The sequence below is a fragment of the Gossypium raimondii genome, chromosome 9 (assembly GCF_025698545.1).
Source record: "Gossypium raimondii isolate GPD5lz chromosome 9, ASM2569854v1, whole genome shotgun sequence".
Taxonomy (NCBI): domain Eukaryota; kingdom Viridiplantae; phylum Streptophyta; class Magnoliopsida; order Malvales; family Malvaceae; genus Gossypium; species Gossypium raimondii.
This window is the reverse complement of record NC_068573.1, coordinates 24,259,954-24,287,869: the sequence shown is the minus strand read 5'-3', so window position 1 is coordinate 24,287,869 and position 27,916 is coordinate 24,259,954. Positions and strand designations below refer to the sequence as shown.

General features: G+C 32.3%; 1 protein-coding gene and 1 long non-coding RNA gene across 3 annotated transcripts; both read left to right on the top strand.

Annotated features, from left to right (window-relative positions):
* The first annotated feature begins 450 nt into the window (after positions 1-450).
* Positions 451-12,739, top strand: LOC105798626 (uncharacterized). Of its 2 annotated transcripts, none has more exons than XM_052621493.1 (23): positions 451-1,007; positions 1,113-1,174; positions 1,655-1,792; positions 1,909-2,181; positions 2,723-2,809; positions 3,136-3,237; positions 3,340-3,405; positions 4,579-4,662; positions 4,740-4,801; positions 5,224-5,268; positions 5,486-5,559; positions 5,830-5,897; positions 6,762-6,830; positions 6,912-7,009; positions 7,205-7,286; positions 7,437-7,515; positions 7,598-7,685; positions 7,779-7,932; positions 8,989-9,180; positions 9,270-9,329; positions 10,461-10,777; positions 11,415-11,520; positions 12,283-12,428. In XM_052621493.1, the coding sequence occupies exons 1-23, from the start codon at positions 542-544 to the stop codon at positions 12,301-12,303; spliced, it is 2,793 nt and encodes a 930-aa protein (XP_052477453.1). In that variant the 5' UTR covers positions 451-541; the 3' UTR covers positions 12,304-12,428. The 2 variants fall into 2 exon arrangements, with proteins under 2 accessions (XP_052477453.1, XP_012484209.1); XM_012628755.2 differs by having other exon boundaries at positions 453-1,007; positions 12,428-12,739.
* A 9,386-nt stretch (positions 12,740-22,125) lies between these two features.
* On the top strand, positions 22,126-23,610 carry LOC128032685 (uncharacterized). Its single transcript, XR_008188947.1, has 2 exons — positions 22,126-23,128; positions 23,248-23,610. It is a non-coding gene; the product is annotated as an uncharacterized LOC128032685 (long non-coding RNA).
* The last annotated feature ends 4,306 nt before the right edge of the window (positions 23,611-27,916 follow it).

The following is a 27,916-nucleotide window of genomic DNA, read 5'->3' as shown; positions in this document are numbered from 1 at the left end:
GGGTTTCAATCTTATTTATTTATTTAAATTTAAAAATAATTATTATTTAAATAATTTTTGAAATATTTATGAAAAATACTTTAAAATTTTATTAAATAATATTTAAAAAAATATTCAAGTTTTGAATAAAAAATTATTTTTATTTAAAGCAATTGATAAATATATTTTATTTACAACTCTTAATTAATGTATAATATCGTAGTAAGAAAAGTGCCACCTGAATTAATATTAAAACGTAAAATTAGAATATGAAAAATACTTTTTTAAAATATTTTATTATGATTTTCAAAATTGTCAGGTCCTCTGCCTTATGGGAATGGACTACATTTTACTGTCCCAAGGCCGGCCTCCCAAGGGTACAAACTATGAAAATAGGGACGGGCATAAAGGGCATATTCGGAATTACGTAACAAATCTTGCCGCTTTTTTTCCCTTCAATTTCCCGCCAAAAATACAGAAGAAAAAAAAGCTCCCAAATCATTCCCCTTCTTTTTTCCCTCTCACAGTCACCGACACTTTCACTTTGCTCCTTCCTATAGACATGGACATGGACATGGACATTCCGCTCCCTGAAGAGCTCGAGTTACTGGAAGCCAACTCCCATTTTTATGAAGAACCCTACATAGATTCTCCCCCGTCCGATCCCTCTCCTCCACAATCACCGCCCTTGAAAAACCTTGAAATCGACGGCTCAAAACGCCCTCGAAACTCCGACGCAATCGAATCTCAACCCGAGGAGAACAAGAGAACCAAAAGAATTGATATTGAGGAGGAGGAGGAGGAGGAGGAGGAAGATTGGCTACGGTACGCTCCGCCAGAGGAAACTAACGTTGAGGTTGCAGTTGAAAAGGATGAGGAAGTTTATTTGTCAAGGTTTATGTCGGCAATTAATGGCGATTGCATGCCTGTCACCGCGCCAAGTGGTGGCGAAAGAGTTTATGCGAAGATTAGCGGTGCGCAGAGGGATGAAGGATTGGAGAAATTGAATTGCAAAGAACGATCTAAAGGTAGTTTATGCAAAATTTAGGATAATTAGAAAAAAAAAATGAAAATTCTCAACTATAATATATGATTCTTATGTTTATTTGAATTAATGTTTAATTTCTTTGCAGGCCTTCTTCCTGAACCAGTCAATGTTCTATTGCAAAGAGTGGAACAACAAGCTTTTGCCAAGGTACATTGCCATTTACAAAAATTGAAGGGTTTCTCCCCCTTTCTCTTTAATGCTGCAATTCTTGAATAAATTCACTAACATGTTAAAGTGATTTTGAAAATGTTCATTTGTTTGTGTCTACATGTTAGAGTATTTGTGGAATTGGAGTCTGCTACACAAAATTGTTTCCTTATATTTCAATCTTTCTAATGTGAAAGAGGAGTTGTAGCAAACAAAGTGAAGATTACATTCTTGTACAATATTATCAAATATGAAAGTCAAAACTAGGGGAAATTATAGAAGATTTAACAGTCAGCCATAATTTCTTTTCATGTCACGCTAGTGTCTAGATAGTAATAGTTTTGAATCTTTTTCTTTGATCTATGTTGTGCTCAACTAAATTGAAATTTGCCCTTGGCTTTATTAATTAGCAGTTCTAGTGGTCATATAATTTTGCTATGGAAAGAATGGTTCTTACAATTCATTTATCGGGTGTTGAAGGCCTTGGAAGCAAGTTCTGAACATCAGAATGATATAACTATTCCCGAGACAACTATGGTCCATGAACAACTTTGGGTCGAGAAATATGCTCCAAGTTCATTCACTGAGCTCCTTAGCGATGAACAAACAAATCGTGAGGTACATACTAGTTATTTACATACGTAGTTCATGGAGACGATAATTGTTTTAAGTTTTATGTATGTATGTGTATATATATCTTTAGTTATCAAGTTCTGATGGTGATCTTACTGCAGGTCCTATTGTGGTTAAAACAATGGGATTCCTGTGTTTTTGGATCCGAAATTAGGAGTACCTCAGATGAAGTTTTGTCAGCTCTCAGACGACTTTCTTCTACTCAACATAAAAAATCTTTTGATTCGGATTTTTCAAGAAAGAATAGAGGACATAGATGGATTAACGGAAATAACAACCACATTGATAATGTGGATCATGGGACCAATAATTTAAAAGGTATGCAGGACTTTTGGAACAAAAACTCAAGGCTCACTGGTCCACCAGAACAGAAGGTAAGCAATGGTATATTTGAGAGAGATCTGTCATGGTTGAGACATTTCCTTTCCTTCCTGTTAATAGATTTCCTTCAATAAGTTGAGGAGTTATAAAATCATTTCAAATTGGCACCTAAAAGAAATATCACAAGAGAAGGCTGCTCTATGACATCACGTTCTAGAAGGAGCAGTGTACAGTTTTAAGTACCTGTTCGGAAAACCAAATTGATCTGTTCCTAGTAGCTCTGGTTTACTTCTGTGTTTACTATACATCAATATCTCTTGGTGTCAGTTGAAAGAAATTTTAGTTTTTCAATTTAGCAGCTGGTTTTGTTTGAATTCTTTGATATGTTATATGCATCACAATAAATGTAATCCGGTTTTTAACAGACTCCTTAGTTGAGAAATCATCAATTTCTTATCTTGTTTGGTGCTCTTAAATAACACAACGCATTTCTAGTAGACTAGAAAGTGTTAATTTGCTTCATCATATTTTAGTGCTAATCATCAACTTCTAAGATTGAAATCCATCATTAATTGAATCTTATGAAAATTGCAGATTCTTCTACTCTGTGGTTCCCCAGGGCTTGGAAAGACTACACTAGCGCATGTAGCTGCAAAGCATTGTGGATACCGTGTTGTGGAGGTCTTTTGTGTTTACCTTTTACTCATGCAAGGGCCCATAGGTTCATCAACATTGCAGGATATTGGCATTCAACCATTGCATTAAGCTGTTTCTGGTTGCCTCTCTTTATGTATTAAATAAGATTTACTTTGACAGAGAGGATTTAATTGGCTAAAAATGAATTTATAGAGTCATGGATGTCTTGTTAATTTTCACAAGCATTATATTTCTCAATTGATATGTCTAGAATGTTCTGTTACTTCTTGCATATTTTTGTGACAATTTTTCTGTTTAACATTTGTATTCTGCATTAATCTTTTTAAGTATTTGATAAGAGTCCTGTGTAGGTTAATGCTAGCGATGATCGATCAACATCAACAATTGAAGCAAAAATCCTTGATGTTGTTCAGATGAACTCTGTCATGGCTGATGCAAGACCCAAATGTCTGGTTGGTCATTAATTATTTCTTTTCGAAAGTCTCATAGTTTAATTTAATTTATTTGTTTATGCAAGATGATACTCAAACAAAAGCTTATCGAGTTGTTTGTAGGTGATTGATGAAATAGATGGAGCTCTTGGTGATGGGAAGGGTGCTGTGGAGGTTATTTTGAAGATGGTATGGCACGGTTCTGATTGTTGATGTCCTGTGGTTTTTGTGAAGCATATTCCAATCATGCATCTAGTTACGACATGCTCAATCGGTCTTCAATATCTACTTTGATTGTATATTCTCTCTTTTAGTCGGCATTTTGGTGTTCTCTTTATAGTTATTTTTTTCTGCATGGTGGTTAAAACTTTAAAAGGTTGTGTGGAGTAAGAAAGCTTAATTATTATCAATTTATAAAAACTAGGGGTGTAAACAAGACATCATTTTTGCTTGCAAGATACTCAGGTTTGGCTCATAAAACAAAACAAAAAAACTAAATTGGCTCAATTATTGTTGAGCTGAGCTCAAGCATCTTTAGCTATCAAGTGAGTCAAATTTGGGTGACTTAATGCTTGACTTAAGTAGCTTGCAAGTCTAATTGAGTTTTTCTATTTCTAATATATTTTTTAGTTAGGAATGGAAATTTTCAAGTCGAACTTGAACTTGAACACGAACTTGGGCGCAAATAAATAAGTTTCAAGCCAAGCATGTGAATGAAACTCAAATTTTGCTAGGTAAATGAATAGAATTGAGTGAGCTCAAATAGTTTGATCTTTATATTGATTCAAGTTTGAGCTTTAAAAATGAAACTCCTCTGAGCTTGAGCCAAGGTTTGAGCCTCAAATATTGTGTTGGGCTTGAGTTTCTTATGACTTGAGCTTGGCTCGGCTCAACTAAAAAGTTACTTTCAGTTACTCAAAAGAAATGCCACAACATTCTCTTAAGAATTTCCAAAATTTTTATACTTTGTTAGTATTGTCTAAGTTAGCACAAGCCACAGGATAATCTTTGTTAAATTAGCGTGCTAAAAAGTGCATCACTACAATTCTATTGGTCAATAGGACAGTGAGTCATATGTTTGCTTGATTCTATTCCTTTATTCTTTTGATGTTGATCAGTTTCTTTGGTTCTTTTTAAACGTTTTCTATAATTAACTGTATTTTGAGGGTAATCTATTTACAGGAAGGAAAGGAAATCTGTCTTGGTTGAGACATTTCCTTTCCTTCATGTTAATAGATTCCCTTCTATAAGTTGAGAAGTTATAAAATCATTTCAAATTGGGATTCCGATTCAGTTACTTCATTTATTTGGGTGTTGTAGTTTTTCTGTACAGTTCATGAATCATACAATCACTCGATGCAGGTGTCTGCTGAAAGGAAGCATGATTTTGGGAAGGAAAATAATGCTAAGAAAAAAGGAAGTAAAACTGCATCCCTAACAAGACCTGTGAGTTTGAAATGCCATATGTGCGCTGTTTGGTAATATTTTGTAGGTGACACTAAGTTTTTGGGCCATCTATGTAGGTGATTTGCATATGTAATGACCTCTATGCACCTGCTTTAAGACCATTGCGTCAGATAGCAAAGTAAGTTCTTTAGCTGTCAACAGTAGTAAGCATGTTGGTGATTTTGACCTGGTGCTCATGGTATTTATTATTTGAATGATCACTTGGCAAGTGTTACTAGCTCTTTGTTTCTTTTGCCTGAATTTATAAGAAGGAACTCTTTTGATAATCTCTTTATTCCTTTTTGTTGGCATTTCTGCTCCTGAAGGAAAGAGTATTTGAATTAAAAGGTGCATTGATTTCTGCTGCATTAGGCACATAACTAGTGTGGATGAAATGCCTTTTGACCTCTTGTTTAATGGTAGTACTAATGATTGCCAGCTTTTAGAACTCCTTTTCATTGTTTGTTTGTTATACCTGGAAATTTCCTCTTTTTTCCCTCCTTAGCGGAGTTTTGAGGTGCTTAAAATTATTATCCTGACAATACCAAATATTTTTTCCAGGGTTCATATATTTGTCCAGCCAACAGTGAGTCGTGTAGTAAGCAGGTAATTCATCTGCAATATTATTGCTTAATGGTTATGATGCTTCAAGTTGCTCCCGGTGTTTTTATTGCATAATTGTCCTTAAAAAAGGAAATTAACATATTTATATTAGCTATTATTAGTTTCCAATACAACTTGATTGTGTGATGGAAAATATATTCATAACTAGGAAGAACAATTAATTAGTGAGCCTGATTTTCTAATTATGTTTCTTTTACAGGCTCAAGTATATTTGTAACAGGGAGGGAATGAAAACAAGTTCCATTGCCCTTACTGCACTAGCAGAGTTCACCGGTGAGTTTTGTTGCTTGTTGTCGAGGATGTTCTTTTACTTCCATTAGTGAAGATATTCATATTATTACTAAAGCTTCTTTAGTTGCGAATTGCTTTTTCTCTCATTTATACTGGTTCTGGTTCTATTTAGGCCTTTGTTTTTCTAGTCTAATCTCAAGATATCATTTTTATATTTGGGCCTTAATAATATGAACTATTTTAGTTGTGTTTCTTCCTGCCTTTTTTTTTCTAATGTACTTATCTTTATTCCCTTTGGTTAAAATGTTTCAGAATGTGATATACGGTCATGTTTGAACACTCTCCAGTTTCTCCACAAGAAGAACGAAACCCTCAATGTGGTAAGACTTTTATGTCATCTTATGGTTTTGAATGCATTCATTAAGAAATCTAGCACTGTTGCTGGAAGGGTTTTGTTTAATCTTACTAATTTCAGAAAGAAGTTCAAGGTTTAAGATTCAATGAATGATACTGCCCGCTAAGATAGAATTATCCTTTCAGACTTTCCTTATGGGAAGAGTCAGGAAAATAGAATTTTTTGCTGCGCCAATTTAAAATGTTTTAGTTTCAAGTGTAATGTGATGCCTGGTAAGTGTATAATAGTTGTAACTAACACCAAAACTAAATAATTTTAAACCTCAACGTTAAATTTTGTTTCATAGGAGGCTATTAATTGACCAGCTATCCATTGAAGTCTAGAATTCATATATGTTGGTATCTGTAAGATGAAGTTTATGGATTAGTATAATCTATAATTTGTTTCATTTGAATTGTTAGTCATTTCTAATGGCTACATCAGCACTTGGATATCTTTTACCGTAGCTTTACTGTAACTCTAACCTTCTTTTCTTTCTTTTGATGTATACATTTTTAGATGAATGAAATGTGGTATCTCTTTCCTATGCAAGTTTGCTTGATAATCTTAGACGTTCTACCCTTTTGGTAGTTTAGATAATTTTTTAACTGCTTTCATTGATTTAATCTAATAGGTTATATTTGGCGTTTAATCAATTGTGACAAGTAACTTAACAATTTTTACACTTTGTTCCCTTCTTCCCTTTATTCTTTAATCATCGTTGTCAATGATTGCAATTGTTTATTTTTGAGTCTAATTCATTTTTTTCTTTTTCCATTTTCAACATTTTAAAGCTTGGGCATTTTATTTAGGGCAATGAGTAATGATTAGCATGGTTTCCTCTTTCTAGATGGACATCAGTTCACAAGTAGTTGGGCGGAAGGATGTCTCAAAAAGTGCTTTTGACATATGGAGAGAGGTATGGCAGTGACTTCTTTTGGAATTGTTTTAGTTATTTATCCTTTGAAGCATTTTTTTACTTGAGGCTGCTGTCCTTCAGATTTTTCATAAAAGAACAAAGCGGGACAGGAAATCTAACACTAGTTCTGGGAGCAGCTATGGTGAATTTGACTTTCTGCATGCCCTCATATCTAACCGGTAGACATTAGATGCCTCTCAATGTCTTTTATTGCAATTCTGTTTGAACATTATTATTTTTCACTTCATGTTTCCCTCCAAAAGGTGTGATGATCCTTGTAGTGGACCAGCAAGCCTTTTGCTTCTTCTTTTTTTTTTTTTTTTTGGTGATTTAATTCCTTTGCTTCTAACCTTAAGTTATGAATGACTGTGCAGTGGCGATTATGATGTAATTTTGGATGGGATCCATGAAAACATTTTGCAGCTCCGGTATCATGATCCAGTGATGCATAAGACAGTAAGGCTTGCCTATCTGAAGTATTTGTAGATGACCTATTCAACTTATCTGAAGTATTTGTAGATGGCCTATTCATATGGCAATAAAATATTGTTCACCTTGTTCTCTTTCCACAATGAAACCTTTACCATGTACTCATGATATTTCAAGGTCAAATGCTTGAATTCTCTTGGCATCTCTGATGTAATGCAACAGTATGTTATGCGGACACAGCAAATGTCCCTTCAAGGTGAACATATGCAGTACCAACTTCAAATCCCTGGCATGTTTATGGCCACTAAACACTAATCTGATTTTATCTTTCACTGCAGTTTACCAGCCTTCTGTTGCAATTACTTTGCATCGGATAGTTGCCCAAATCCAAAAGCCAACTCTTGAGTGGCCAAAGTCATTTCAAAGGTAATCTCTACTCCATGCCCAAGTTCTGAAGAACCCAATGCCAAACATGGAGGACTAACAGTCGATAATACTGTATTTGGTGCAATGCTTCAGATACCGTACTATGCTGATGGAAAAGACAGATATTTTAAGGGCTTGGCACCAGACAATTCCACCGTACATGTCTAGACATTTATCAACAAAGTCCTGCATAGAGGACTTGATATCTCCTTTGTTGCATATCTTGTCACCACCAAACTTTAGGCCGGTAATTGATTTGAATTTACTTAATTCTTTGACCTTTTCTGGCCTCAATTTCTTTCTTTCTTTTGTTTATTTAGGTAAATTAAGCAAGTTCTTGAAGCATGCGAACATAATGTGTCTTGCATCTCATGGTTTGTGTCTTTTTTTACTGCAAAACATGTATTCCTTTTTTAATGTGTTAGCTGAACCACTATTTGTTAATTGGAGATTGGTTTTTCATTAATACTGGAAAAGTATTTTGCACAGTTACAATTAATTGTGTTCTGCAGTGGAATTTGCATATGCATTTTGATTGAACTGTATAAACAAATAACTTTATCTTGTTTGCAATTTTAAATTTACGCTGTTAAATATTTTCCTATTGTTATTAAAGAATGCTTGGAAGGTGAATTATTGACAACGTAAACAAGAAGTTTAACATTGGGCTAGGCTAGATGCAATCAAATAGGTGCTGACTTTTGGAAAGGTAGTGTCCCTAAGGTTTAGTATGCAATCCCCATGTAAGTTTTATTTGTTCTAAGCAAACTATAATCTAACAAAGGATCTTCAAGAGTTCCAATTAAATTTTGACCCTTAAAATCTATCCATGGATTTGTATCAGGAAAGGTAAATTTAATTCCAAGGGATGACGTTATGGACAATGTTGCCACATTTTTGTTTAGATGCTGGGCTCTTTGTGCTAGTTATGCTATCGAGTTTTGTAAAGATAGTTAGTATTAGTCATTCGGTTGCTTACTAGTGTTTCTAGTTGTGCACATAATGCTTGACGCTACACCTGCACATTTAGATACATAGTAATATACAATATTAATTGTTTAATGTTGATTTGCTTGATATTAATTCTTTGATCATTATATAGGGTGCCTACTGTTACTATTTTTGGTGTCCCCTCATCTCTCTCATGTATCTAGAATGTTCCTTTTCTATTTTCATGTTATTCTCTTATTAAAAGAATGCAGCAGTTTCTTTCAAAAAAAAAAAAAAAAAAAGAAAGAAAGAAAGAAAAGAATATAGCAGTTCTTCCATCTCATTTCTGTGGCTTTTCTTGTGCCTTCAACAGGTGGCATTGCACTTATTATCAGAAACTGAGAAGAATAATTTGACTCAATTAGTAAATGTGATGGTATCCTATTCTATAACCTATAAGAAAATGAAGTCTGATTCACTGTCCAGTAACATGGGACATGAAGCAGTTTCAGATGCATCAGCACTCTCTTTTGAGCCCCCCATTGGCGAGTTTATTGCTTACAAGGTTTCTAGCTGTGCTTTATGTTTAATGGCATGCAACTTTATTCAAAATTTCATGATTTTGACCTGAATTTCTCTCTCTGATATAAGCAGGATTACAGATCAGATCCTCATGTACTTCCCTTAGCTATGAAGCAGGTTTTATTGCATGAGGTATGTAATGTAGTTACTTGACAATATTCTGTATTTTTGTCTACTTCTTTTTTAAGATATGCTAGTTTGATGTTGGCTGATGCCTGTCTCTGTTGGCATATAGCTTGATGATTGTTATTGGTGCTGAAGTTGCTTTAGACAGACAAAATTGAAATAGATTACTTTAGTACTCACCGGATTCTGACTATTTACTATCCCTTTTAATCTCTGTAATCTTTTATATAACTGGAAATAATCCAACAAATTTGTGGTTGCCATTTTTTGGGAAGTATCATGTAAATAGGGGGAGTGATCCTCATATGTGAGCTATAGGATAACCCTTTTTGTTCTGTTCTTGGTGAGACATTTATTGCGAGTAAAAGGGATTCTAAAAGAAGCAATAAAATAAGAGAACTTATACAGTAAAAAAGTTATTTTATTTTGGTGCCATGAAACTTATTTCTAAAGTTCTTGATGGCATTGCTGTTTCCAAATATTTCTTTAAACGGTTTCAAGGTTTTATTTAATATCTCAAAAGAATTGATGATAGATCATAGGATAGACATGGCTCAACATATCTATTTTTCCTAGCCAGATGAACAAATGTGTGTTGTAAAGACATTTATTTGACAGAACAGTGATATTGCAGTTTTGTTACTTCTGAAGTTTTGTAGGTTTAGTGGCATGCAAACTCAAGCAATTCATAATTAGATTTTAAAACTTGGAAATATTGTTAGGTGTCATTTTCATGGATTTAATCTTCATTATTTGGGTGCATTTTCCCAGATACCTACTTCCACTCTAGACCTGCCATGAGTTACAATTTTTCTTTGTTACAATTTTTCTTTCTTCTGAAACCACTATGAGAAATATTAAATTAATCAATTTAGTCTAGATAGGAGTTTAATATCCCTATCCTCTTAATTTAAAGTTCTTTTAAGTATCATCTTTGTGCTTGGTGGATTTTAAGCTTGTAGCAGCGTTTAGCATAAACTTTTTAACATCATGTTCTTCCTTAGATTGAAATCTCTTCTGTCTGTCGAGTTACAGTCTTCAACATTTTATTTTCAGAAAAGGAATTTCAATTAAAAGTAAAAGCTTTTATACAGTGTTCTTACTTGTGAAGGCTTTTGGAATTTATTCTGATTTCAGGTTGAGAAGCAAAAGATTTTGCAAGTAAGCACTGGGAAATCTGCGCAGAGAACAGATGGATGCTGCAATGGAGACCAGGGCGTTGTAAGGAAAGGGGCCAGTGTAGCCAAATCTGCTAAAACTATTGGTGAGAATGCTGGTGCAGGCACAAAGACCTTTGAAAATGAAAAGAATATATCAAATACAAGGCAAGGTAATCTTAGTACCACCACAGTTTCATCATCTTTGGTTTCTAGCAGAAGTGCCACCGTGGAAGCAAAGCAAAAATCCACTTCAGATGTCAGGAAGGCACGTAGTGGTTTTGATTTCTTTGAAAGGTGATCTTTTTGACTTCTTTCCGTTTATTTTGATTTATAATAAGTTTTTCCTTCTTTATTCTTCTTGTTATTGTTATGCTAAACTTTGTAAAAGTTTGAGAATAAAAATGTGGCTAATGTAAGTGACAATTCCTCCCGGCAAGTCAACTTCATACCCTTCCTATTTCTTTGCTATGTTTGATGGCCGTATGAACTATGACACATGCTTTATTTCCGATAGACTTCCCATACATTTGTTTTTTAGATGATTAAGTATTTGGGTTAAGCCAAAGTCAATCTAGTTGAAGGTTACTCTGGTTGATCTTGTTCTCACCTTTTCATTTCAGCTTTAGAACACCTATTCTAAACACTTGGTAAATCTTTGGCTTCTTTAGTTGTCTTCACCTGATCCTTTCTCTTGCTGCTGTATACAGCCATTGGTGTCTGTCTGTTAAGTGAGCATGTCATTCTCTTAGAGTAATCAACTATGTTGCCTTGGATTATAAGTCAACTGTAGCAAATGAAGGTTTAGTGCCAGTTCTAGATGAAATCTCTTCTGATTTATAAAAATAATCAGTGGACCATACCAGAATATATTGACTATAGTTTATATAACTGTATATACATTATATTTGCTGAGATTTTGTCAACTATCCAGGTTTAGAAAACCAAGCAGCAGAGGTTCTCTGGATTCTGAAATTGCAGTAGTGAAGGAAGTGACGTTGGAAAGAGATTTGCGGCCTCTGTTATTTAAATTTAATGAGGTAAATTCCTATCGTTTAGCTTCATTTTATCAAAGCTGAATTTTAGTACATATCGAGTTAATGACTAATAGAAAACCTGGTTGCTTGGTCATGCCATGAATGTTATGTTAAAATGAAACCCAAAGGTTTTGCTGAAAGGGATTTTCTACAAAGTGTTGTGTTGCATTCCCATTTTTTCTTTGGTTAACAACATATTGATGCTGCCTTTTTGATCAATAGATTTGTGAGGAAAATAACTGGAGCTAAACACAAAACATGACATGACAGCAAAATAACACAAAAACATGAACGTATCAAATCTCGCGTTTTAAAATTTATATAAATATATAATATCTTAGACATGATAAATTGCCAAGTCTAGCATAGGTGCGTAGGGAAGTAGATGTTTCAAATAATTCACTCCTCTTCTCTGTCTTCTTAGCCTCTCATGCGTGCTAAGCCTCTTTTTATAAATAAAAGACTTTACTATTGCATAACCTACTAGTTAAAATAACTTAGCAATTTGGGTCCATTCTCAGACAAGATTTTGCAAAGAATGCCCTAAATTGTAGAGTAACCTAATATGTGTGTGTGTGTGTCTTGTTTGGACTCAGGGGTGATGTTGGATATGAGTTTGTATCTGGTACAAGTATGATTATATTTTCAAAGTATTTCCACATATTTGAAGGATCATTTTCCCGTACTTATATTCGAATTTGTATCGTACATGTTTACTTAAAGTAAATAGTTGAAGTAACATATGTGGAGATTACGTATTTTCAGCTACCTCCTGGAATTTGGTGATATGTCACTGATGGCTTGCTTTAATGACTTCAAATTCCCAGTTTCATCTTCTGGCTGTGCAATTGGTATCAAACTAGAAAATGATGCAATACTGTGTTGTTTTTTGCTTTCCTTTTACATGCAGGGTTTTACCAATGCCGTGAAGAGGCCGGTTCGAATGCGCGATTTTTTGCTATAATGAATCTCCATGTCTTGTCCAGCACTCAGCAGCTGCTAATTTCATGTACAATATTGAACGCACTGATATTATTTGCCCTTCAAATTCCAAAACTATATAATGACAACATTTCTTACAAGTGTGCTTATATATATATATATATATATATATATATATATGGAAAAACAGTCTGTTTTCTTGTACATCTTTTGGTATTTAAAAGAAAAAAAAAAAGAAAGTTAAAAGAGCAATTAGAAACAGGATGATTTGTTTCACTTAGATGTTTTCTCGTATTTTAAGATCTTGTCTCGTACATGAGTTTGGAATTGATCAAATTGTACTTAGATTATTAACTTTAGATGCAACAACATAATATGAATATGAAGTATATAGAAAAATAAAATTAAATATGAATTAACATTTTAAATAAGTTGTTAATTTATTAAGGGTATTTTGGACAAAATAAAATAATTAAATGAAAGTAATTATTAAGGTGGTAATTACAAGAATTGTAATTTTCTAAACGTGTTTGGTTGATAGAGTGTAATTATGTCGTAATTTTTATGTTATGTTTGGTAGTACAAATTGTAATTATATAGTTCTGAATTTATTTGTAAAAATATTAATTACTATAAAATTTATTAGTATGATAAAATAATTTTAAACAAGTAACTAAAATTAAAATCAAATTATGTATTATGTTAGTCTTAAAAAGTAGTTAATAATATGATTATTAATAGAAAAACAGGAAAAATAAACATTATATGCAATTTTATCTAATTGTTCTAGTATATATTTGGTGGGTTATTCCTTTTTAATATTTAACATATTCTCCTTATCATTATTTATTGGTTATTGATCGAGTTTATTATCATCTGAATATGAATTTGTATCATTAATATCATCAAAATCTTCTTCTTCTATGTACTATTCAAAGTATGAATCATCTCAATTCCACATATGATTGAAGTTATGAAATATGCAAATGTTAGTACAATCCAACCTTATTTTTTTATTCTATACTAAGGTGATGTTAATAGGAGAATTTTTTTGGTGATGTTAATAGGAGAATTTCTAAAAAAACAAACAACGATTGTCTTCTCAACTACATTTCGAAGCCTTAAATGTATCAAATTAAAGAGTTCACGAGCTATCTATAATGCTTGTGTTTGACACCATTCTCTTATATAGTATCATATCCCACAATATGGTGCAAGAAAATATTTTCTATTTGTATAATTAGCATTAACCATATAATATTTAATTCACAATCCAAATAGTCTATAACTTTAATTATAAAAGCTTATATAAACTTAATTTGGAGAAAGACTTATGTTAGGTTATATCCCTTTTTATAATACATAAATTGAGTAAAAATAGTATGAAAATTATAATATATATCATTTATAAAAAAACGTCTTATAAATTGAAGTTAGGTTATATCATTTTTATAATACATAAATTGATTAAAAATAATATTAAAATTATAATATATATCATTTATAAAAAATATCTTATAAATTGTCCAAAACTTTCATAACACTTCTTATAAAAATAATATAATTTTTGTCATAACTTTAAAATGTTATTTTTTATAAATTAGTTATGATAAAAAAAACTATAACAATTTTTATTTAATAAGTATATTATTTTTATAATATATAGCATGAACACATAAATAAGTTATATGCATACTTCTTAGTCATAACTTTTTACACAAACATATTTTAACACTTTTATAACATACAAATTATTTTTATAATAAACTTTTTATCATAAATTTAGAAATTTTGTAAGATAAAAAATATATTTTTGAAAATAATATAATTTTTATTATAAATTTAAAAATACTTAAATTATTTTTATAATATAATTTTTAGAATTTATAATATAAGAAAATTTTAACCATAATCATCTCAAACACTCATACCTATTTATGCTTGTAATATAATTTTTATAACTTGTATATAAATAATTTTTAAAATTAGATTTGAGTATAATTACCTATGTAATTACTCAAATTCTCACCCTTCCTTCTTTAAGAATCGAAAGTATAATTGGGGTACATCAATTACACCCAATTTAATGGGATCCACTAATTACAATAGTTATCCAAACATGTCACCCTTATATAATTACAAGTAATTACACTCAAATCCAAATACTAGGTGGCTTTCCAAACACTTCCTACAATTAATTAAAAAATTTCTATCTTCCTATTGTTTTAGCTTAATTTGTGTGTTTTGCATGATTAAATTAATTCTAAGGAAAATGACATTTGGATTCATGAGTAGTTAATTCTTTTAAGAGGATTAACGAGGGAATGTGGAAGTAATTAATGGGAAAATAAGGGTTTACCTTAGAATTAGTTGGTTTAAATTATGTATGCTTAAACCTTAGGATTGACAACCTTAGGAAGTAATCTAGGTAGATAGGCCGAGGGGATATGTTTACCGAGCACCTCATAATTTATCTCAGTTTAAACTGCAAGGTCGAGAGATAAGTGGCTTTTATCGATGAATTAATCAGTTATAGGTCGAGAGATAATAATTGGTTAGTTATTATCTAATTCATTAAAACCTGAGTTTTGAAATTGATTACACCCATTGAAGAGAGTTAATCTTCTGTCTGTTAATTGAGATTTCTTTGTTTGTCAATTTCTTTTTAGTAATTTTATTTTATTTTATGTCATTAATTTTTATTATTAATTCTCGTAATATAATTTTCAATGATTATTGTTTAGACCTGTTCTTGTAGAAGATAATACTAAGTTTAATCCATCCTCCATTAGGTACAATCCTCGGAGTACTTCCTGTACCCTGTTGTACAATACTATATTACAATTTGACCCGTATAATTGCGGATACCATTGCTTTATTATATATCTTTTTGCTGTAGTATTTCTAGCCCAAATGTTTGCATGTTTGGCAACAGTTAAGTTGTTGGCACCGTTGTCGGGGATGTTTCGACATTTAATTTAATTTTCTACAATTAGTAGGATAAATAGAAAAATAGAAAATTATAGATATGATTTTTATCTTTATTTTTTTTGTTTTTACTTTTAACTTTTATTTGCTAATTTTTATTCTTTTTCTTTGATTTCAGTGTATGACTCGAAGTGAAAACATTCCAATTGAATCACATTATGATCCAAAGCAATTTTGTAGGCGCAACTGTCAACTGGTGCAAAATGATCCACCTGTGGTAGTTGATTTACCTTGGGAAAATCCATTATTTGACGATCCATCTGAACCACAAACACATTCAGGGAGAGCTATTGATGGCTCAAAGGACGTTGCGCGATTATGTACTACCAATTATAGGTGTCGTGCGAGGCAATATTGAGAGACCAACGATTGATGCCAATAATTTTGAGATCAAAATGGCTACAATTCAGATGATTCAGAACACCTTGCAGTTCCGAGAGAATATGATGGAGGACCCGAATCAACACTTGAAGCGATTCCTTCAACTCCGCGATACATTCAAACATAACGGGGTCACCGATGACGCTGTTCATCTTCGGTTGTTTCCCTTTTCCTTATGTGATAACGCAACTGATTGGTTGGAACCAGGTTCCATAACTACATGGGACGATCTAGCGGAAAGATTTTTACACAAAAAATTTCCTATCAGCAGAACCTTTCAGCTCAGATGTGATATTGAAATTTCAAGCAGATTGAGGGCCAAACTCTGTATGAGGTATGAAATCAATTTAAGTTGCTGTTGAGGAAGTGTCTCCATCATAGGATGCAAGAGTGGCTCCAAATGAAAATTTTCTATAATGGTTTGGATGATAATTTAAGGTCCAGTTTGGATGGAGTAGCCGAATGAGCCCTTATGAACCACACATACAAACGAGTCTGTCAGTTAATTGATGATATGACTATGAGCTCATATATGTGGCATAGCGAGAGGTTCGCCTACAACCAAAACCACCAACGGTAAAAGCTATCCGCGAGGAGGATAAGTATAAAAAAATTCTGGAAAATTTAAAACTTTTGGAAACCGTCGTTAAACCATCTATGATGGAGCTGAATTGGAGCTATGGGCCACATTCTGAAATCCATGATGGAATTGACCGAATCCTCCTTACCAATCTCGACATGTGTAGAGATCTTAGGACAAATCTATGAGGAATGGCCATATTGTATGTGGCCAAAGGCTAGACAGACTAGACAGGGATATACAAACAATGAAAACGGAGCTTCAACAAGTCCATTCTACGTGCAATTGACTCGAGTCCTAAATGGATAGTCTCCATAACCAAATGAGTCAAATGATGAGTTTTTTACAAAAGCAAAGTGGCCAAGGCATCCCTGGTAATACAAAGAATAATCCTCAGAAGGATGGGAATGATCACGTGAATGCTATTGACCTGTGATCAGGTAAAACACTTGATAACCTTAGTGCACCCATCCAAAAAGATGAGGATGTACAAAAGTTTGTAGAGGAAGCCCTAGATGAAAACGAGCTTAAGGAGCCAGCCGAAAAGGTAGCCAAACCGATAGCTGAGTGGGTAATTTCAAATCCTAGCACGACAAAGATACCATTCCCATTGAGGCTAGAGGAAAAATAGAGATGGGACGAAGTTGACTTCTTAAGTTTTCTTAACTTATTTAAGTCCTTCAATGTTAATTTGCCACTCTTGGAGCTAAATGATATCCAAAATATGCTAAGTATTTAAAAGAATAATGTTAAGGCATAAAACGTTAAAAAAATGTGCAAATTAATGTTGATGCTTCTTGCAGTGCTATAATTGCTAAAAAGATACCCCCCAAATTAAGATCCGGGTAGTTTTACAATTCCTGTAGAAATAGGGGATAAAGATTTTAGTAAGTCCCTTTGTGATTTAAGAGCTAGTATTAATTTAATGCCCTTATCGACCTACATGAAACTCGAATTGGGGGAATTACAGAACACATCTATAACACTACAATTAGATGATATGTCCTTAGCACGCCTAAAAAGAGTACTTGAGGAAGTATTAGTTAAACTGAAAAGTTTTATAATCATTGTGGATTTTGTAGTCCTCGACTTTGAGGAGGATTAAGAGATCACCATTTTGTTGGGTAGGCTATTTTTGGCCACTTCTAGATCAACCATCGATCATGAAAAAAATGAATTATTTATGAAAATCGATGGTGAAATAGAAGTGTTCAAATGCGACCACGATTACCAAAAGGTGGGACTAGAAAAATAATTAGGGGAAGATTGTTTTACATTATACTGGTTCACCCCTAACAACCTTTATCGAAGGTATCTTTGTAGTCTCATGTGTGTAGGAACATACGGCTCAAGGGAGAGTGATAAATGGAAAGATTTGGGATGGGTAAGCATTTGTTGGATGGATCAAGATGATCAATAGAAACACAAAAATTTGATGATAGAAATTAACGATTTGATAGACGAATCCAGTAGCCACACTTAAAAATTGACCATCAAACTTTATTAATATTTTTGTAAATAATGTAAAATTATTTGTGTTTTAGATTTTAGAATTTCTAGTATTTGAATTTGACTTAGTTAGGATATGAGTAAAGTTTTAGGGAGCAAAAATGGGTTTAGAGGTGGATTAAGGTGATTAGGCATAATCGAGGAGTCCGGCATGCCCCAAAAAGATGATTTCTTGAAATTTATAGGCTGTGTTGCCACACAGAGCTCCAAAGCCCAGAAAAATGAAAAATCAAAGGTCGTGTCGTGACACAGACCCTAAGGTTGTGACATGGAACTTCAAAGCAACAATATTGAAAAATTCAAAGGACTGTGTTGCAACACGCATAGCCTATGTCGCGATATGAAACTACGAACAAAAAGACCTAAAATTTTTGGGCTTCGTGTCATGACACACCCTTTGAGTCGCAACAACGTATCGAAATCTACAACTTTCCTTTTCTAATCTCCATAAAATTTACCGGGATTTTGTGTGAAAATCACATCAAGGGAGCCCTAAAACTCTCTTTAAGTCATCCTTAATAGCCACCTAGTCCTCCAAAGTTTAGTTGTAGCTACTAAGCAACATTGAGAACACAATCCTTAGTGTTTTGAAAGTATCATTGCTTCTTCTTTGTCCACCGATACATTGTGGTTTGTCTCATTTCTATCCGTTGTATGTACAATCTATTGCAACTGAAACAACGGACTTGTTTAACAAACTCGAGCAACATCAAGAAAAGTGGTCAGGCATTCCAAATTTGTGATCATATTTTTTTTATTTTTGTAACGATCCAAAAGTTGGTTGTGTCAAAAAATATGGTTTCAGAACCCTGATTCTGTAAACTAGACTCGTAAATATTATAAAAATATTTACGAAGTTATATTAGAAGCGAATTGAATTTCGGATAAGTAATTTCATTGAATTAGTGCTTAATTTTAGTACATGGACTAAATTGTATATGTGGTAAAAGTGCAATTCACTAAGGAATTATAATTAGAACTTGAATCAAGGGGTTAAAATAGTAATTATACACTAAGTTACTAACCTATGGACAATTAATGAAGTTTATTTCTATATAGATATATTATATTATAAATCATTAAACAAATTAAAATTAAAAAATAAAAATTAAAGAAAGATGAAAACTTAGTGAATGGAAAGAGAAACATATTATCTCTTTCCATTTTCACATTTCGAAACTAAGAGAAATAGGAGAGAACACACAACACAAGGGTTTATATTTATGAAGCTCAATTTGGTTAGTTTAATTTAGTCATTTTTTTATTTTTATGTTTTAGAACCCGATAATCTGAGCTAGCTAACCCATATAGTATTTTTCGTTATTGTTTAAGATTGAAAATGTTTCCATTGTTAAATAATTGAATTCTAAGGTGTTAATTTGATAGATTTTAAGGTTAGAAGTGAAATAAAACTAATTTGTAAAGTCCATTGATGATTTCGTATAATAAGGATTAAATTATGCAAAATTTAAAATTTGGGGTGTAATTGAGAAATATGAAGTCCTATAAGGACTCTAGAAAATCTGGCATTAGGTTTGGAGGGGCTAAATGTGAAAATTATGTTATTCCCAGTTTTAGGGACTAAATTGAATAATTGCAAAAGTTGTATGATTTAGCAATTGAATGCGAATTTGGCTGTTTATTGTTAATTTATTCTATTTGTTTTAATCCATAGCAAACATCGACTCAGAGTCTTCAAAAAAAGAAAGGAAAAGACAAAATCGTCGACAAATAGCTTAGAGTTTACGGTTTGTGTTTATGTAATCTGAACTCTTTATAAATTGCTGCATTATGAACTGTTTGTGAATGGTAAGAATACAAGGTGAGATAATTGTGATAATGAAATGATTTGAGCTGAAATGAATTGATTGATATATCTGAGGATTAAATTCAATAATTATGAAAAATGTATATATATTGTGTAAATGTGAAATTGAGTATGTAATGTGATGATAAAATGTTGATATATGTAACTTATATTTTTATGATGAAAATGAAGGTGAAATGAAGTATTTGATTCTAGTGAATTGTGAAATGGAATCCCTATTAACCGTTCGGGTAAAGTTGGATATAAGTGGCATGCCATAGGATAGGAAGAGTTTAGAGTTACTTCAACTACGAGTCAATGAGGCACAAGGTGCCAATTTGTTTCGGTTTAACCCATGAGATACTGGGTGTCAAATTTATTTATAGCACTGGGCGCAACCACTTACTTCAAATTTATTCGATGAGGCACTGAGTGCCAAACTGGTGTGTTCGTTGGATCCATGTATCTGTCCGAGTCTGAGTCGTGTTAATAGGGGAAGTAAAAAATAAACTCGAGATAATGACTTTGAAATGGTAATGCTATTGAATTAGCAAATATTATAGAATGGAATATAATGTGAAATGGAAACTAAAGTAGTGAATGGATATGTGAATAAAGAATGGTGTTGATTATGTATTAAATGAATTGAACTATGATTTATATAATTATTGTATATATGAAATTAGATTTGGGTACCATATGTCATGTTAATTGAATTTGCCATGTATTAGTATTAGTAAAATGTATTTGATAAAATAATGCATATATGTAAACTTGCACATATGATATGATAATTGCATAGCATCGTTTAGTTTTAACTTAGCATTTAAATGCATTGTATATTATTTTAATGTTCGGATTATAGAAATACTACTAAGTTATACTTAGAGTACGATTTTGTTTTCCATGCATAGGTTAGGTACTTATCGGTTTGATCGTCAACTCAGCATCCAGTGATAATCTCGAACTCAAATGTTGGTGATATGATCAATTTGATTTTGGTAGGTACCTAGGAAGTCTTTTGGTGATAATGTTCATTTTGTATTTTATGGCCTTGGTTATTATGTTTATAAGTGTATATATATATATATATATATATATATATATATATATATATATATATATATGAGATGGTAATGGTATTTTGTTGATGACTTGTTAGGTTGATTAAGAGTCTGTTGGTTTACATGTAAAAGGTTTTATGGAAAATATTTTCTACATTTTTCTGTGTTTGTTTAATAGAAAATAACTTGGTTAATGGAAAATGACTTACAGGTCATCATAAAAAAAGCCATTTTTCCTGTAAAATGGCTTACCCTTTTGAAAAGCTTAAGTCATTTTCTAGAAACGAGCCCCTCTATAGGTAATTTTATTTTTATATAAAAATTAACTTAACTCAAACTTAATATTATTATATTGATAATAAATTATATTTTTATTTTTAAAAATATTTAAAAATATTAATATAAAATATTATATTTTTTAATATTATTAAACATACATATATATATATATATTTGAAGTAATAAGACTGAACTTTATTTAAAAAATAAATCAAAACACAAGACAATATAGCCCAAAAACAAAACTAAGGCAAGTTCAAAACCGGAAAGCCCAGCAACGTGGCCTACCAAGTAGAATTGAAACAACATAAATAAAAAAAAATGAAAAAAGAAAACTGTTAAATTAAGCTTTATTGGATAATATGTTTTAATATAACAAATTAAAATGTTTTTAAATAAAAATAAAGTTGAGCAATTTCATAAAAATCAAGTTGAAATGGTTTCAATTGAGTCAAACATTTTCTATTATGTTTTAATCATTTTCAAACAAGTTAGAATTGCTCCCGGGTAAAAAGTATTGATACTTTTTGTCTAAGTATCGATATTTTACAAGATATCGACACCCCTCTGATAATCGATATCAAATTGACATTCTGCCATTTTCAAACCTTGGTAGGTATTGATCCAGTATAAATATTTTTCTTAAGGTATTGATATATTTCCTAAGGTATCAATATTCCTGCTACAACGGTCACTGAAATCAACATTAATTACAAAAAATATTGATACATTTTTTGCTGGTATCGATACTCGTTGTTGCAGGTGAAGTTAATGACCTGATATTTTATCTCCAACGGCTACATTCGCTTCTACAACAACCAAAATGGTTGGAAATCAAGTAGAGGGTATAAATATAATCTTTCAAAGGTTTAACAATAACAAGAAACATGCGCAAAGCTTAAAGATCAATCAAAACAACCCAGAGATTAATTCTTTTATACCTTTTCTTATAAACACTTGTGAGCTTTCATTGTATTCATTTAGCTCAAGTGTTCTTCTTTGTATTTTTGCTTAATTGGAAAACATCTTAATCTTGTAAAGATTGTTTCTTTGTTTGCTTATTTGTTTCTTTTTAAGAGAGTGTTAATTCTTAAGGTTTTGGTAGAAACATTAAGGGAGCTGTATCTTAAGATTTTGAAGCATAAATCTTAAGAGAGATTATAAGGTTAAACCTTGTCCTCAAAGGTTTCCAAATTAGTGAATTTGAGAAAATCATTAGTTATATTAAGCTAAGGTGGAGTAGGCAATTGAGGCCAAACCACTGTAAATCCTTAGATTCTTTGTTGCATATTTTTCATTTCTTCCACCACAATTTTTTAAAGGTCAATTCAACCTCCCTATTGGCGATCTCAAGTTGATCCTTCTAAGCTAACAGAAACTAAAAGTCACTTTGTCCAGTCAAATTAATGAACTGCCACCCACCACTTCCCGAAAACACACTATTTTCCTGTCGGTTGCAGTTCTCCGGAGATCATTGATGCTACGCAGAAACACCATCTAGCATTTTCTCCAGTTACTTGAAATACTCTAAATCTCTCAGTTGGGTTCCTGCTCCTGTTGCCTTCCCGATCCCAATGAAACAACGGCGTAAGGCGGTACAACCCGTTCCAGGCAAATCTCATCTTCCCTCTTTAAGCTTTTTGTGGCGATTATGTGGGTCGTTTGGTTTGCCCGTCTTGAAATATGCCTAAATCGAATCTTGGGAAGTCAATTCTTGTTATGGTGTATATCTCTCTAATAGAAGCTGCTATTTTTGAATTGTCTTCAACATTGGACTGGCATTTTTTAATAATCGTTAACGCATCTCCTTCAATTTCAACTTCATCCACACCCATGCCAATCCCCAACCTAACTGCTTGAGAACATGCACAAGCCTCCGCGGCAAACGGAGAGGCTATCCGATTCTCTAAAATTGATTTGGATACTAAAACTTTCCCCCTATCATTTCTAGCCACCAACCTCAAAGCAGATCTGAAATGTCGTTGGCTAAAAGCCGCATCAAAATTTATGCGAACGATTTGGTTCTCTGGGGGTCTCTATTCAAGAGCAGAAAGGTGTTTGGTAAGGTTCCTGTTGATTAAAGCATCATTCTCCTGCACATATCTGATGATTTTGTCCGCCACTTCCTTCCCAAAATTGTTTTGGCCCTCATGTATTTTTTTTTGGTTCTCTCGCTCCAGATAACCCAAAGTGTGTAACAGAACATTTGACACTGGCTACTCGACCCATCTTCAATGACCTAGGTGAGCCACTCCCAATTCCCCAAATTGGGTTTAGATATCACCCATGCTAGATTTAAATGAGTCCATACTTCTGTTGAAACAGGGCATTCCCGAAATACATGTGCAGTAGTTTACACACCTACACCACACCTTTGGCAGATTGTACTCGACCCTAGTCGTCTGTAATGTAGATTAACTAGGGTAGGCACAAAGTTCCAAGAGACTTTTCAAGTTGTAATTTTTTATTTTGCTGGGAGATTAAAGCTCCACAATTTTTTGTAAAAGTGTTTTGCTGGGAGATTAAACATAAATATTTAATTATTTATATTTAGTCATATAATAAATTATTTAATATTTTAATTTTATTTTAATAATAAAATTTTAAAACAATAATTTTAAATAATATGTTTCACATATTATTGAAAATATTCAATATTAATATTTTAATAATAAATATTTATTACAATTATAAATATATTAATAATAAATATTTTGTAGCATAAAGGTTAAAATATGTCGAAGTTTATGTACTCTTTACAAATTTGCAATTTAGTCTCTGTACTTTTATTTTTAAGAATTTAGTCCTCTACTTTTCAGATTTGAAAATCAAGCCCAATTGTTGACATTATTAATTTTTTGTCAATTTTGTTGATGTCACATTTTAAATAAAAATACTCACTTGGTAGTCATGTAATTAAAAATGATGTTGTAATGAACCCGAATTTAACTAAATATTAATGAACTCGAATTTAACTAAATATTTTAATATATACAAAAACAATGTAAAATATAAATTTATAGATATAAAATAAACTCAATTAAACAATGAAAAGATAAGAAAATATCAAATGTATGTTTGTTTCATTAAAAGCGCTTTTATGAAATATTTTAAGAAATCATTAAACAATAGAAAATATTTTACATAGATTCATCAAAACACGGAAAATATTTACTTTTCCGAAATAATTTTCGAAGCCATTTTTAGTGAAACAAACAGACCCTAAATTGTATACTTAGTATCCTTATAGTTGAGAAAAAATGGCATGTTATGCAATATGCTTTTGGTTGATGCTTGGGATTTGTATGTTTAGGCTAGGTCTTAGAAATGTTTTGGTATGTTTGATATCTATGTCTATGCTTTACTGGGATGTTTTGATTATTTTTGCATCTAGGTCATTAAGCTAATAAGAAGATCAATTGTGAAATGTTTGAATGGTTTTTCTTATATATGTTTAACTAGGTTTGAATTGATAAATTGAGGTTCCATTGTAGGCATATTGGTTAGGCATCTAGGTTGACTGGTATATGGTATATTTTGTCATGATTTGGTGTGTTTTGAAATGAGTATTTATAGATTCAAATGGTGTGGCTTGATACTTAAGCAATGGTAGGGGAAATGGCTTGAATTCGAAGTTATTTTAGGTGCACACAGTCTACCACACGACCATGTGGAGTATTTAATTTTGGTACAGGTTTGTCCACATGGTTATAGGGAGTTACAAGGCCTGGTGACACATCCATATAACCCTATATTCGAACTGTACACGGTTTGAGAACACAGGAGTGTGGAGTAGCCACATGACCTAGCTTGAGGCCACATGGGCTGATCTCCTTCACACGGCCTGGCCACATGGCCGTGTGACCCCTGTTTTTAAAAATTTCCTATCTTTTTAAATTTGTTTCAAATTGATCCAAAATGATTGCTTAGTTAGTTTTAACCTTCCGGAAGCTCGATATTAACCCGTAATTGACTGAAACACATGTTAATTTAATTAATTATGATTTTTTGATATTTAATTGAGATTTTAAAATTTAATTTGTTTATAATTGTTTGGTATTTAGTTGTAGAATCTTATTGCCCGAGTCCGGCGATGGACCGGGTGAGGGGTGTTACAATTTTGATTAGACATTTGAATTTTCAACTTATAGTATGTTGAGACTATTGTAAGTACAATCAATGTCATATGCGCATAATAGTACAATCTTGGATAGTGAGTCATCAGGGGCGAATAATTTCAAAATACTTAGAGAGAAGAAAGTTGATACCTACCTTACCGAAATTCAAAGAAAAACACCTCTTTAAGAAAGGGGATTCGAGTCTTTAATGACATTAGTTAGCAAGATAAGGGACTTAGTTCAGTACCATAGGTGGGATAGTTTCTGTTAAACTTGACAAAACTGGCTTACATTCCCATTTTACAAGAATTTTATGCATCATTAAAAGAAACAGAGGCCAAGCGACCATTGGGCAAGCAATGGTCGCACGTCATTGTTAGGGGCATAGAAATATCAATATCACCCCTAGAAATTTGTAGATATTATGATGTTCCATTCTACATGTATGATTTTCTACAAAGATTTGATTTAAATTTTTTTCCAAAACATAAACATGGACATCATCATAAACTACTTTATTGGAGGGAAAGGTGAATGGAAACATTAGTTAGGAACTGATTTTCCAATATCATATTCACATATTAGACTATCCCAGACGGCTAAGATGTGGTTACAATTTATTTTCACTCGAATACATCATGTGATAAATGTGTCTAACATTAATACTTTCGTAGCCACTATGCTTTATGCCACATTACAGAAGGGAATAATTTGTATTGGAACATGGATATACCGAAGTGTGATCTGTTGCGTTCGTAACACGAAAGTAGGGTTACTCTTCCCACATCTTGTGATAGCCTTATGCAAATAGGTGAAGATTCCTATGGGCAGGTCAGGATTATTTTTGCAGTCATCAAAGAATCCCATAAGAGAGTTCAATGCAAGACAATTTGTAGAGCTTCAGAAACAAAAAAAAAAAAGGATTTCGAAGCCCAACAAAGTCTAGACGAAGGTAACATTCCTGACTCATAATGGATAATTCGACGGATGCAAGAGACAGGGATGATTTGCGAGGATTATGCAAGGAGACACGGCTTGCAAATGCCATAATTCCCATTTTTCAAATACAACTCGAGACCAGTCAACATAAAAATTGATGAGGATGACCCATAAGAGGAGGAAGATCTCGAAGAAGAAAAGGACGAGACGTCAAAACAAGACTCCTACTGAATTTGAACTCTTTTTATTTTTATTTTTGGGATTGTTATTTTAAAACTTGGATGATTTTTTTCTTAATTTTGCTTTAGCTAGATTTTTTTTATCATTGCTAATTAAAAAAAATTGCTTATTTTTGTGTAGAAACTCCACGCTTTGGACGACACTACATTTTGGACTTGAACAAGCAAGGGGGAGGAACCCAATAAACATTGTGGAGCTGTTACACCGAAACGGGTAGTCTCTTCTCTTAATTATTTTTAGTGCATATTAGGGACAATATGTCAAATAATGTATGTGTGTGGGAGGGGGGAGGTGACAGAGAAAATTTTAAAATTTTGTTATTATTATTTGTTCTTTTATTTGTAATTTTTAGTTGAATTTTTCTTTTTTTTTCTTGTGTGCTTGTTTGTGCTTAAGCTTATAGAAATACAAATGATTGGTTAGGAGCATGCGAATAGGTTGTTTGTTTAAAATATAAATCTAGCCTAAGAATAAATGATTTTAGGTTGTTTGCATTTAGACTAGTTAGTTCAATTTGTTATACCGTGAATAGGAAAAAGGAGTTAAATATACCGAATGATAAATGTATACACAGGTAGGCATAGATGTTTGTTTGAATTATAGGTTGTTTGAATTTTATAACTCAGTTAATTGAAGCCAAGGTTATTGAAACTATATAGTATAATAAGTATAAAAACCTTACAAGTATGTGCTTAAAAATGAAAATTAATGAGCGAACAAAAGCATTGTGAGGTTAAAAGCCAAGCGAGTGTGATAAAAGCATAAAATGATTAAAAGCCAATGGATTGAAGAGTGAATAAATTGAAATAAATGAAAAATATGAGAAATTGAGAAAATCTCACTCATATTGGACTAATTTACCTACAAAGGCCCATTTCCAAGTATATTTACGGAAATGGGCCAATTTCTGTATTATTTACCGGAAAGGGCCGATTTTTTCAAAACGCGTCCATGTAGGAGCGTTTTAGGGTTAAATTTCAGTAAAACGCGCCCTTGGGGGAGCGATTTTTCCATGTCAGCAGAAAATGCACTGACGTGGACGTGCTTTGTTGACGTGGCAAAATCGTTCCCCTAGGAGCGCATTTTGCTCCGTGTTTTTTTCCCTAACGACTATTTTATTTTTTGACCGTTGGGGGGTCCAACAGTAAAAAGAGAGAGTATAAAACCCCCTCCTATTATTTCACACAATATTTCTTCAAATTTTGGCAAAAAACTCTCAAATTTCTCCCTAAATTTCTTAAAGCTATTAAATTTCTCATTAAATTTCTCAAAGCTCTCTTTAATTAATTTTTTCCTTTTAATTTTTTTTTCTAAATTAGTATTATTTTTTTTTATAATTTCAAAAACATTTGATCATGTTAGCAATGGCTGAGGAATTAATTCGTCTTGATCATAAACATATCTCTGTCGAGCAAATGAAAATGGTAAGGGTTCATTTTAATTTTTGAATATTATTATATATTTTCTTCATTTATGTAATTTTAATTAAATTGTATTTTATAATTTTTTATAACAGTTTGTAGATCGGGTGTTACAATGTTATATTCGTAAT

Excerpts from the sequence above, each read along its gene's own strand:
- LOC105798626 (XM_012628755.2), top strand. The coding sequence starts at position 542 with ATGGACATGGACATGGACATTCCGCTCCCTGAAGAGCTCGAGTTACTG. Across the intron at positions 9,181-9,269 it reads GCGAGTTTATTGCTTACAAG|GATTACAGATCAGATCCTCA; the intron begins GTTTCTAGCTGT and ends TGATATAAGCAG. Across the intron at positions 9,330-10,460 it reads AGCAGGTTTTATTGCATGAG|GTTGAGAAGCAAAAGATTTT; the intron begins GTATGTAATGTA and ends TTCTGATTTCAG.